Genomic DNA, 13,027 nt, shown 5'->3' with positions numbered 1-13,027 from the left:
AAGATAATAATGAAGGAATGATAAAGAAGAAAGGGAAGTTAGATAAAACCAAGGTGCATTTATGGCTCATACGTCCTTCAAAGGGATTGGGTTGGTGATTGTTAAAGGCAATTAGTTAGTAACAGACAACATAATAGATATTAGATAAGTTAGCCTTACATTCATAATCCAAAAAGGACATTGGGCTCAATTTCTTCTATCAAAATCATACATTTTAAAAAATAATATATATATATATATATATATATATATATATATAAGGATTTTGCAATTTGTAGCATAAATTAGGTTACTATAACTTTATTTATTTTTTCCAAAGAGTAAACACTTCTAAAAAAAATTATAACAACATGTTCAACTAACTTAACTATAAATACCATTACTGTGACAATTTGTTCAAAATGATTAAGTTATTATTATTATTATTAAATTTAAGGTTTTAATAATTAAAAAACTAATGGACAAATTTCTCATAAAATAAAAAAGTATCAATTCTCTATAATGTAAAATCGATTCTCATTATAAAGAATCTTCTCTGAGCACCAACACATCACACAAAGCACAACTTTAACACTACAAAACCACTAACAACAGTCTCACAAAAGCACCACCATATCCATGTGAAGAATTGAATACAGGTGCTCTCCAACCTCTTTCAAGTTCTCTTCTTCATCTTCAACCTTTATTGTTGGTCTTATTTTCAACCAACATGCCTCTTATTTGGATAAACTTAAATTTAGAAATTTATTATTTTATTAGTTTTGAGTTTGGTAATATTTGGTTTGATGTGATAGATATCAAATAGGAATGGGTAGTTATGATTTTCTATTTATCTAGGTAGAATATTATTTTATGATAGAATAGGAGATTTGATTTTTAGGTAAGTTGATATTTTATTGTCAATTTTTATTATTTGTAATTGGTCCAAGGCCTGATTTACACCTATTTAAACCCATCATGGAAGAGTAATATTGTTTGTGTGGGTCAAATCCACAATGGATTGAAGAGTAAAATTATTTGTATGAGTTAACCGTTTTTCCCAACAGGTGATATCAGACCCCAACACCTCTAACCTACAGAAAAAAGAAAACCTCCATAATTTGCATTTTAGACGTGGTATTTTATAAGAGATCGAGGAAAAAGCTGAGAATTTTTAACAAATCGTTCTAAATCCAAGAAAATTCAGGTTATAAAAAAAGTGCAAATATTGCAAATACAATAATCAATGCTGGAATATGTGCAGATAGAAATGTTTTAATATTGAATCCTACTTCTGGAGAAAAAAAAATATCCCCAAAAATCAACTGAAAGAGAGAAAGAAAGAGAACACTAACATTCACTCATCTAATTCTGCTACACAAATTTGTTCTTGTTATTTGAATGAAATTTTGAGGTTATTAGATTAATTATGTTGCGAAATATGGTACTAATGAAGTAGACCCCAAAACAGCACATATATAACCTGCAGAAAAATGCATGGTACTGCCCCTGAAGGCATAATTTGAGGTAGTTGTTTTCCTAGGTACCATGTAAGTGTACGTGTGACCCTTTTGCTCACTTGATTTACATAAGTGGTACCTATGATCCCTTAGTTTGTCACTCAAATTCAAACCTGGTAGGAGAAAAGTCTCTTCTGCCTCATCAAAAGAAAGCACACACATCAAATCAATCTGAAGTGATTCGTCTATTTAACATGCAGCCCCACTTTTGTACACCGGGCAGATCATACATACTTTCACTTGTCATATTCTGCTAAATTAGTTAGCCATTAAGCTTATAATTGGTTCGCCTGCATGTCCTACAACAACAAATGTAAAAGACCAAACAGTTGGATTTTGTACAAACAATCTTAACAAATTCTTCTAATCTCTATCTAGTACTGTTTCTTTTCAATGTGGTGGTTGAGGGAGATTTTGGTTCAACTTTATGTGAATCCACTGGCTTTTATATCTTTGGAAGAATGATGACTGGATGATTAAAATAACTAAAAGGACTTTGGTTTCGGTGAAAGACTTGTTGAGAGTTTTATTTTGTCCTAGCTGTAAGCCATATATGTTCTTCATCTTCAATCTTTTCTCTCATAGTTGCAGGGAAATAGTAGGGATTTTCTAAAGCCTGAAAACTAGGAAGGGAAAGGCAAAAAGAGTTATCACTATTATGATCAAACTGTCCGGGTAAATGATTTTCCTCTGGGGATTAAGTAAAAAGAAACATTCTCTCATAATGAATAAAGATTCAAGTTCTCACAGAAAAATGTCTATATTTAGTGCTAAACTTGTCTCAAATAAGATTGCTATTCAATAATCCACGTGAGAACAAAAAAAGAGCATAAAGAATAGTGGTCTCAAATGTTGACAGTAGTAGGCTATAGTCTACGGCTATCGACTAAAGCTGCACAAATTACTATGAAAACAACCTGGTGAGTATGTTTCAGATTTGAATTAGGCCAACAAAAAGAAAAGCAGTCAACAAGAGGGAAAGCAAATGATCGAGTGTATAAACAAAGGAAAAAAGTGAGGAAAAGATGGGGTCTGCTGTCAGATTGTTAGTATCAGAATATAATTTTTTTTTTCTTTTCTTATTTTGCTTTTGATGACTTCTATGATTAGGCTTAGACATTAAGAAAAATTCTTGGGATCACTTCGCAAACAAAATTGTGCATAAAAAGCAATCATTGGAACAACATTAACTTTTTAGATCACATACTGAAATTGTGTTGGGTTGAAAGAACATGCTGATAAAGAATCCAAACTAAACAGGGAAAGAAGAGCATAAGGAAACAAATGAAAGGGTACTCAAACCAAATAATAATGAAGTTATCATCCAAGAAGGAGAGAGGAGAGGAAGTGATATCCTCGTAAACCAAATATCTTTTACAGAATTTGAAAGCGTAGAACTGACATAACAGTTTCTAGTAAAATGTTAAACCAGCTAGAGTAGTAACAGTTTGTGAAATTTAATTTTAGAAGTCCAAGCAACCTTCAACAATGGGGACCGAGTTAATCATCAAGGAAAGAAGCACACAAGTAAAAAATTGAAAAAAGGGAGCGTGAAGGAGCACAGTACAAAAAAGGGAAGCCATCAAGTGGAATCAAATAAAACAACACTGCACCACGAAATTGGAAAAGTTGATAAACCAAATAAAAATGAGAAGACAATGATGATTTGCATTAACCTTCGCCTCATATCACTAATTAAAGGATTAGAAAGGAAACTATACATATACACCTTTCATGACCCACCCCACCATCACCCTGTAAAGTATTGGTAACCCACAATTAATTTCCCCCTTTCTGCCTTTACCCTACCCCCCTATCCTAACCAAAAAAAAAACTGAAACCCCACTTCTTCTTCCTGGTGGAAGGAGAGGGGGAATAGGAGAAAAAAAAAACAGAGAGAACTAAGTGACCATTTTCATGATTGAGGAGCTAAACAGGTAGTATAGGAATAGCCTAGTGTTTAACATCCAGAAAGAAGAAACTAAAAGGGAAAGAAAGTTAAGTATGATAACTGAAAGGGCTGGTCGTAGTAGTAACTAGTAACTAGACTCTAAGCAAATAAATACTGAGCTCAGGTGCTCCATTGCTGTCAGGATTCATCATGTAGAAAGCCTCAGAGTCTCTGGACCCAACAATTCTCTCAAACCTAGCCCTCATGTACATCACCTCCCCATCACCTCCATCGCTGTTATTACTCACTGGCAGAACACCCGCACCCATTGAAATTGGCTCCACGGCCTTCAGGATTTCCCAGTCTTTCGCTCCACATTCTCTTCTGGTGGCAAAGCCACACTTTTTGCCGTTGCAGTAGGTCCTCCACACGGACTCCTGAAGCAACCTCAAGCTCTTCTTCTCTGACTCTTTGTCCTTGTCGCATTCCAGCGCGATTCGGACCAGCCCAGAAGCCATTTCACGAACCAAACCGGTTATGGGTGTTGCAAGCTCGATGAGGAAAGCGGGTTGGGAAGTTGGGTCCTTCTGGAAGGCGAAGTGGACATGGCCGCGACGGTAGCCGAAGAGGGTGCCGACCACTCGAGAACCGAGGCCGAAGGGAAGGTTGGAGCGGTTCTTGCCGAACACGGTGAGGACGGAGCGGAGCCTTGAGATTGCCACAGCCTGAAGCTTTCTTCTTTGGGAAGTGGTTGCAGAGGCTGGGAGTGGAAGACCCTTGTCATCTTGTTCTTGTTCGTGTTTTCCCTTTGTGTTTGTGTCTTCCTCTATGATTTTGGACATTGTTTCAGAGGAGGGGGGGACTTGGATGTCTTCATTTCCAACCTTGTTGGTCCAATGGAAATGCCTCTTGGAGGATGAGTCTTGAGGTTGAGGGGTTGAGGTTGTATCCATGACTGGTGCCTTAATATGAGAAGGAAGAACAAGCTTTAAAGGAAGGTCAGATAGTAGAGAGAGGGAGGGAGACAGAGAGACGGAGAGAGTATGAATCTGGTTTCTTCTTTTTACTGTTGGGGATAGATATGTTGGGCTTTTAGGTTTATTTAATTGTTTCTTTGTTATTCTAGCCATCTCCCCCTTTCATATAGTGAGTGCAAGAGAATCCTGACAAAAGAAACATAACCAGTCCCACCAGCTGATATAGGAAATCAGAAAGAGACTGGGAGAGAGTGCGCTTCAAATAGAAAAGAAAGGAATCTAAGGAGACAATGTGTTTGTTATTTCACTTTCTTGTGGGGTAGCGAAGGAAGAGAGAGAGAGAGAGGCTTGCGCCCTGTGCCATTGTGCTCGACTAAACTCTTTTGACTTGATGCCCAAAACGGTAAAAAGGATTAAAAAACTTAAAGCAAGAACAAACAAAACACAAAGCCATCACTGTTGAAACTCGACATGCACTTAGCACACTCTTCTGCACCATCTATGTCTTCTAGTGCAAAGGTGCACCATGGTGACATCAGGTTAACCATTACTGAATTCTCGTGGCTCATGTTGGCTACAGACACTACATTACACGTATCTGCGAACTGACACCTCGTTCTAGGTTAGTCCCCTAAGCACTCAATCCTATCGCGCTGTCGTGAAAATTTGACATTTAAGGTTTAGCTCTATATAATTAGACTTTGGCTTCTAGGTCTACAGTGCATGAGGGGGTTAATTACACGAGAATGTGATGGGATAAAGAAAAAGAATGACAGGGAGAGTTAGGTTATTGTATTAATCACAACTAGACGTGATTGAAATGACATGACTCCGTTTACGGCAGCATTTCGAGTTTGCAAGATTTCCCATACTCAAGGCAACAAATAAACCAAACACCATTGCACCTACATATTTGATAATTTGTTACAATCTAATAAATTTAGTAGCCATTGTCAGAATTGAGCTAGGAGTTGTTAGTATATGGAGGATACAAAATGTAAATTAAATAATTACAAGCGATGCTAAACGGGAGGCATTTCATGATCTCTCACTAATTACATTGACTTACAAATATGGATTCATCGATAGAATACAAATTGAGAGCTCATATCCACATAGGCCAGCAATCTAGTGAATGGTTTTTGTACACAATATTAGAAGCACAGACAGGAATCAAGGTGCTTGCCTATGCTTCCATAAAGATCCTAAAGTCAGCTATCTAAACTTTGGTCAGTATCTGGCTGCTTGGAAGTAATGCCTCCACCGTTCATCCTAGCACGTGCCTCTGCAAACATCCTTTGCTGCTCTGCTAATGCTTCTTCCTCGGTCATCTCAGCTCCATTGCTCCATTTACCACCCTTTAAAGAGTCCTGCTGGAAGACATAAAAAACAATAACAAAAACAGTTAAAATCATATTTAATAACAATTAACTTTGTTCAAAATTCACTTTCCACATTAACTGATCAGAAAACAGCTTAATTCGTATACAACAGCAATCAACTTGTCCAAAACTCACTTTCCATGTTAACTGATCAACAATACAGGCTCACCAGGCTTCCAATACAAATACAAGGACAACAAAACCTGCTGAAGTTCATTAAGATAATTTTTTATTTCAACAGCCAACCATAGCACAGACCATCATGCTCTCAACATGTTCTGAAAACACCAGGTGGGAAGAGAAGGTAAGTCAGACAATTCAGACTACCAGTCTGTTAAAATGTTTCCGGCATATTTTCCAACATACCATTTCCACATATTTCTCTACCAGCGGAATACATTAGATGGAGCTATGAAAAGTTGGGGGGACTTCTAGAGAGAAGAACCATCAACGAGGCCAGCAAGTTCTCGCTTAAGACAGTCCCTCTTTCATCTGACCCCAGTTGGAAAAAACAAGTTTAGCTTCCACTAAGATTGTTTGAGAAGGAAAGATAGACATCGATCATATATGACACGGAGCACTCCGATTTACATTTTTTATTTTCCAGTGTCCACCCATGCAGAAATTAAGGTGTTGGACAAGGACTCAAGAAAGTGAATATGCTAAGTTGTAGTGTATCGCTCAAGTACTCAACATGCAGATGGGAATTGATATTAATAATTACCATGGTCTCCATTTTGTGTTGTTCATATGCTGCATAAACTTCTTCAATGTACTCACCAAATCCAAGAACCTGGGGATAGGAGCAAATAAATAAACAAAATCAGAAACAGGTATGCAGTATGTTTAAAGGATTAAATGAATCTATGATTTTGGAACACTTGTAACAACAGAATAGAAAATAATTCCTTTTAAAAGAGCTCCTTTTCTTTTCAATTAATAAGTCACTCCTAAAGTAAAATATACATGTAAAATATATAGCAGAGAGCATGCATCTTCCTATGATCTATATATTATCAACACTCAGCAGGATACCACTCTCATTTTTCAAGGAAAGGGCAACAGCTACTTTGGGTTCAGGGTAAGATAAGAATAATTCTAAATCTTGTTACAGCATCATCCTACTTACAAGATGAAGAAAGTACATTTTTAATGTTTTTAAGACAATAAATGCACTTATGTTTTCACTTAACTCCCTTTTACAAATTATTAGGTGGATGTATCATTACTAGTACTCATAGGGTGATATCTTATGTGTGTGTGGTGGATGGGATGGGAGATGATAAGATGGAGTATAGTCATGCAAGCTATTTAAACACTTAGTGTTATAGGTGCCTAGTCAGCATCGGTTGCAACTAACTAGTTAGTTAGTTAGTTAGTTAGCAAAGTTGCATCAAACTAACCAAGTCAGTTATGCTGAGCTGAGTTAATTAGATATAGAAATCTAGTCAGCAAAGCTTGCAAAACAAGCTACTACTTCTTAATAGATATATGTACCTCCAACAAGTAATGCAATAAAACTATTTCATTTTCTACAAATTTTCTTCTCTTTCTCATTACTATATTACTCCCTTCAGGAGAACATTTGGCGGGATCAAATAATAAATCTGTAAGAGGAGCCCAATCAGCTACTAAGTATTTTAATTTCAAGTGTCAGCAATTTGTGCTCAGTCTCATGATAGACAAAAATGCAATTATTTAACTATTACAGTAATTTTTACCATGAAGACAAAAATCCTTGTTTGGATGCAAATTTCGGCAGAGACAAAAGAAAAAATTGTTAATCTTAAATCCTTTCAACTCTGCTTCCTTAAACTGTGTAACTAAGGAACCTATATTTAATGAAATCTTCACACCCAAACAAAATCCAACCTAAGATAAAGCATGGTGTTAAATGACATAAACACTCAAATATATATTAGAAAATATTCACAGGCGAAGCTATAGAAATACAAAATACCTGTAGGGCCTTCAATACATGCTCGGGTGCGATTGTCCGTTTTTCCTCTCTGTTGCAGACTTCATTGGATTCTGATGAGATGAGGTTTATAAACTCTACAATGACAAATTGGTTAACATCTTAATTATTGAGAAAAGTCAACTAAGAATATGAAGCAGAAAATTCTAAAGAGAATTTCAACCAAAAAAGTTTTAGACAATAAAAGCAATGGCACATGTTCAGCATATCCACAATATAGATGTATTAGCAAACAATTTTGTCACTTCAACATGAACTATATATGAAAAAAAAGACAGCAAGTTCAAAATAGCTTATCACCAACAATTTTATTACACTACAGATTCTAGTAATTCACAGCTAATATGGTATGATAGGGTTAGGTAACAGCAAATATAGATGAAATGAAGAAGGACCAGTGGGTCAGATACTGCAACAAAATGAAGAGTAGAAAACGGGTAGAATGAACAGAATAGAAACAACACAACAGAACATAGGAAATAGTGCCAGAATAGGGCAAGGCAAGAAACACCAGGAAGTGCCACAAGAAATCACAACAGGCCACTGATGGTGTCAAAGAATAATGGTCTGTGTTTCAGAGACACGAGCATATGACTGTTTCAGAGTAGGGTTTCAAATTTTGACCACCAAATGAGGAAAGAAAAAAACAACAAAAAAAAAATCTCAAGCAAAGCAGTAGGAGAGGGAAAATGGGGTTTTAGAAAACACTAATGCCACAAATACATGAATGCTGCTGAAATGGACACCATCCAAGGCATGACAACAAGCTGGTACGATGGCTTCAATGGAGGAGACCATAACCTTGTCAGACATCAGAAAAATAAAAATAGTACACGACACTATCTCTGATTTCCTAAAACTAAAAGAATTAAGTCAACAAATCAAACAAATATAATGGGAACGAAATTATCATTGATTATAAAATTCTGACCTACACAACACTCGATCAATAGATCTTGGGCATCTCTTGCTACACGTACATCAGGGGGCAACATTTCTTTAATAATTTTTGTCATTGTTGCTGCCAAAAAATCAGAGATTCTGTAAGCAATACACAATGATGATGCATTGCCAATAAAAAAGAAAACATGGATTGACTATCAAGTACCCGAAAAGTTAAAAAAACCAGACATCACTATTCATTATTAATTAGCAACCTTTTATCAATTAAACCTGTTCAACAAACCTTTAATTATCACAGTCTTCTGGTAATTAAATTTTAAATATCGCTGTTTTGATACGACAACTACTTAAGTTTTAAAGATCAATAAAAACAAAGTAGAAACGCTAGTAAGAAATATTATTATAATAGAAAAACCAAATTCCGTTGGTGAATAACATAATAATACAATCTTCATGAAACTACCATAGGCTTGCTGGGTATCAAATCAGTGCCTTACAGAAAACTGCAAGAAAGCAATTTTCTATAATCAGATATGATAAACAGTACAAAATATATTATTCAGAGTGAGTCAAATAGACATGCTCAGATCTTAATGGAAGTTAACTTCTGTTCCAATCCATACATGTATCTTCATGCGAAATAAAAATAATTAAAAATAATGAAAGACATAATTAGTCTCTCTTTGAAACCTGTATACTTCTCTTTGAAACCTGTATACTGAAAAACAATTCTTTTATTAAATTTTATACCACTTTAAACTTTTAACATTGCATAAAAAGGAAATTTTAAAAATCATGAATTACAATCGAGATTGCCAGCAAGTATGATAGTGTTACGTTGAATTGCCAACGGACACCATCAATCACAAACAAACCTTTTGGAATTAATTATAATCTCACTATGAGTGCAGTTGAGAAAAAAGTTTTATCAAGTGAATTAGGTTGCGGGAAGCTCATACTCAGGCATTTGCAAAGGAAAATATACATAACGAGATATTAGCCCTAAATGTCACAAAAACCTAGACATATTGCGGACAATTTATCTTTTTTGTTTTTTCTGCAGTCTCTAGAATTCACCTGTGCAAATAACAACCAAATCCAAAGAACTCGATGTGATTATAATAGCTATTGAAAGAAAGGAGAGCGACGGGGAAAACCTTTAGGAAGCGATGCATCTTCCTTTGATTTGCCGATTATGTCCATAGGCTCCATGATTCAACCTAGAATCGAACTAAAAGAATAATTAGGGCACAGATACACAAACGAACAGGGAAAACAATTACAGATCTGAAAGAGAAGACAAAAAGAAGAAGTTACCTATTGTCGATAAGGGAGAAGAATCCCGGAAGGCACGATTGAAGTTCGTAATCGCGTAGGGGAGAGAAGGTACGAGAGCGAGGACATGGCTAAGGCTGATATATGAATTTATGATGACAGTTTCACAGGATAAGAGAACCAGTTCTCGCTCGCATCCGATTAGGGCAACCCACACTGCCCCAAACGCGTTTACCAGATGCCTTTACCCACGCGCTTTCCTTCAGCGCGTTGGCTTAACATTTCCTGACTATTTTTTATTTTACTAATTCATCAATTATCTATATAAAATTAGGGTTAAATATGTTTTTAGTCTTTATACTTTGGGGTTGATTTTGGTTTTAGTCCCCCTTTCAAACTAAGGTACAATTTAGTCCTTCAATTTTAGAAAACTCTGATTTTAGTCTTTTTTACCAAATTTTTTTAACTTTATTTGTTGTTTCAAATTTTTTAAATTTTTTTTAGCTTCTTATTTATTTACTGCATTTTGCGACAGGTCCAATGCGTCTAGAAATCTGATATGGTCCAAGATATCTAGGAGAAAGCTTCTTAGCACAAATGTCCTTTCCTACACCAGTAGTAGGAGTTACTCGGAGAAAAACATGATCTCGAGCTTCAAACTCAAGGGGTCTGCGTCTCCGGTCAGCATAGGATTTTTGTCTACTCAAAGATGCTCGCATCCTATCCTCTATTAACTTCACTTTCTCCGTGGTCTGCTGAACAATCTCAAGTCCTGTCAGCACTGCCTCACCATCCTAAAACCAGCACAAGAACGTCCTACAACGTCTACCATAAATATAATAATAATAAGAACAATAATAATAATAATTATAATAATAATAATCATATTATTATTAATATTATTATTACTAAGAATGATAATAATCATAATATTGATAATAATAATAATTATTATTATAATAATCATAATAATTAAAATAAAAACAATAATGATCATTATAATATTAATAACAATAATAATAATAATAATAATAATAATAATCATAATAATAATAATAATAATAATAATAATAATAATAATAATAATAATAATATTAATAAGTCTAATAATCATAATCATAATAATAATAATAATAATAATAATAACAGTAGTCATGATGATAATAATAATAATAATCATAATAATAATTATAATCATAATAATCGTAACAACAACAATAATAATAATGATGATGATGATGATGGTAAGGATTGAGAAAAAAGTAATTTTGATGGTGCACACATGGCAGCAGGTAAGTGGTGATTAAATATTTATGTTTAAAAACACTACAAGATCATACTACTTTCCTGAAACACCAACACCATTCTTCAAAACTGTCTTTCTCCTCCTCATCTTCTCTCATCATTTTCTCAACACTGAACCAGTGGATTTCTACTTAGGTGGTGCCCCAACGATCACAACGTAACGGGCTTTATTTTCAATCGATCAGTTTCTTCAATCTAACCGATAAGTGATTCTCTCTTTTTCTTCTGAGAATCCTTGAGTCTTGAGCATGAAATCAAATTGTTGCATGTTTCTAATGATTTCCATCTTCAATTCTCAACTTAAATTGGGTTTTAAGAATTGTTCCCCGTCATCAATTTGTGGTTTGTAGGCTTACATAGAACTTCTGTGAAACTCAAGTTTGAATAAGGGTTTGTTGGAGCTGTGCCACTGCGTAGAGGTAAGGGAAGCAAGGTTTCATTCTCTGTTTAGTATAAATCGAATTGCACGAGTAAGATTTTTCTTTTCGTTTTGGAAAATGTGAACCAAGGTGTACGTGAGATTGTGTTGGTGCTTTGTTTCTATTTGAACTGAAAAATTTGGATGAATTTATATGTTATAACAAGTGTCGTTTGATGTGTGAATCATGAAATTTTGAATTGTGTTATAGGCAAGGTATGATTTTGTAATTGAGTGTGTGGGTGCTATGAAGTTCTGTTATACAGGTTACCATATAAAAGGTTAAGTTGTTTATGGTGTTTTAAATTAGAATAGAGGAAGTGAGGTAATGGTTTTTGGTTGTGGGTGTCCTAGGTGCAATTGGGTAGTCTTGGGAGTGCAAACATCTCAATTTTGATTTGTTACAAGAATTAAAATGGTCCAAAACAGTCTCCAAGTAGTAAATTAGAATTTGGATTTATAAGTAAATGAAATTGAAGTATTAGATCCTAGATCAATGTATAACTAATAGATATTGATGTTAGGATAGTGTGTAACCCTTTAGACAAGCATAATTCATCATGTATATGGAATTAGAGGTGTTAGAAACTCGCCTAGAAGCTTAAGAACGAGTTTGGAAGGGTAGAGTTCCGCAAATCTGCAGAATTCGGACCCGCAAAATCTATAGATTCGCACAGCGCACCAGGAGGGTGCGCTCAATGAATTTTGTACGTCAGATTGAGTGATTTTAATGTTTTTGACGTTCTGGGAGTTCCGAACGTCCATTTCTGACGTTCTTTATGTCGTTCTGGGGTTCTTGACCCTTCCGAAACTGTTGGTGATGGTTTCAAAGTCATTTTCTTTGTCTAAGTATGAGTTCACTAGGTTTTGTATTGTTTAATTTTCCTTTTAGAACTATTATTGTCTCGTAGTGTACATGGAATGATTTCATACAAATTTTGATGACTTGTTGGGTTGGTTGTGGTCTTTTGAAGTGTAATTAATATTATAAATATATGTTGTATGCAATGTAAAAGTCAAAAGTATGGTTATTGGACGTAATTTCATGATCCTCAAGGGAGGTTACATGGTGGTGCCCTATGGTTTGTTATGATTGATCGTATGAATGGCTGAAGTTCCAGATGGGGTTTATCTTGACATTCTAATGACCATCCATGCTTAATTAGAGAGTGATGAGTCATGTGGTGAGAATAGCAGGAGGTCCTAGTAATAGGTGCTACGTGGAGGCCTATTATTCGGTAAAGGGCTTACACTTGTGTGTGGTCGGGTGAAACCCCTCGACAATGGATTTACAAAGCAGTAGGGCCACAACAAGTGCACAAACCCCTGGAACTCGACATTTCATACTAGTCCGGATGGTCAAATCACGTGTCGACCATTGGTATCAACAAAATGCGTT

General features: G+C 35.3%; 2 protein-coding genes across 8 annotated transcripts; both read right to left on the bottom strand.

Annotated features, from left to right (window-relative positions):
• Window positions 1-3,143: 3,143 nt before the first annotated feature.
• Window positions 3,144-5,145, bottom strand: LOC106767528 (protein MIZU-KUSSEI 1). The gene has a single exon (XM_014652444.2). The coding sequence runs from the start codon at window positions 4,518-4,520 to the stop codon at window positions 3,543-3,545; it is 978 nt and encodes a 325-aa protein (XP_014507930.2). The 5' UTR covers window positions 4,521-5,145; the 3' UTR covers window positions 3,144-3,542.
• A 211-nt stretch (window positions 5,146-5,356) lies between these two features.
• LOC106768953 (protein Dr1 homolog) lies at window positions 5,357-10,132 on the bottom strand. Of its 7 annotated transcripts, none has more exons than XM_022783656.1 (7): window positions 9,948-10,132; window positions 9,788-9,850; window positions 9,128-9,133; window positions 8,659-8,748; window positions 7,710-7,804; window positions 6,474-6,542; window positions 5,357-5,737 (listed from the first exon to the last, which is right to left on the bottom strand). In XM_022783656.1, exons 2-7 carry the CDS (start codon window positions 9,840-9,842, stop codon window positions 5,579-5,581), a joined length of 474 nt encoding a protein of 157 aa, XP_022639377.1. In that variant the 5' UTR covers window positions 9,843-9,850; window positions 9,948-10,132; the 3' UTR covers window positions 5,357-5,578. The 7 variants fall into 7 exon arrangements, with proteins under 7 accessions (XP_022639377.1, XP_022639376.1, XP_022639374.1 ...); XM_022783655.1 differs by having other exon boundaries at window positions 5,357-5,740; window positions 9,788-9,861; window positions 9,948-10,128; XM_022783653.1 differs by having other exon boundaries at window positions 5,357-5,740; window positions 9,948-10,128.
• Window positions 10,133-13,027: the final 2,895 nt, after the last annotated feature.

Source organism: Vigna radiata, chromosome 7, assembly GCF_000741045.1.
Source record: "Vigna radiata var. radiata cultivar VC1973A chromosome 7, Vradiata_ver6, whole genome shotgun sequence".
In the NCBI taxonomy this organism is placed as follows: Eukaryota; Viridiplantae; Streptophyta; class Magnoliopsida; order Fabales; family Fabaceae; genus Vigna; species Vigna radiata.
The sequence above is the reverse complement of the archived record's forward strand: the minus strand, read 5'-3'. Positions and strand labels throughout refer to the sequence as shown.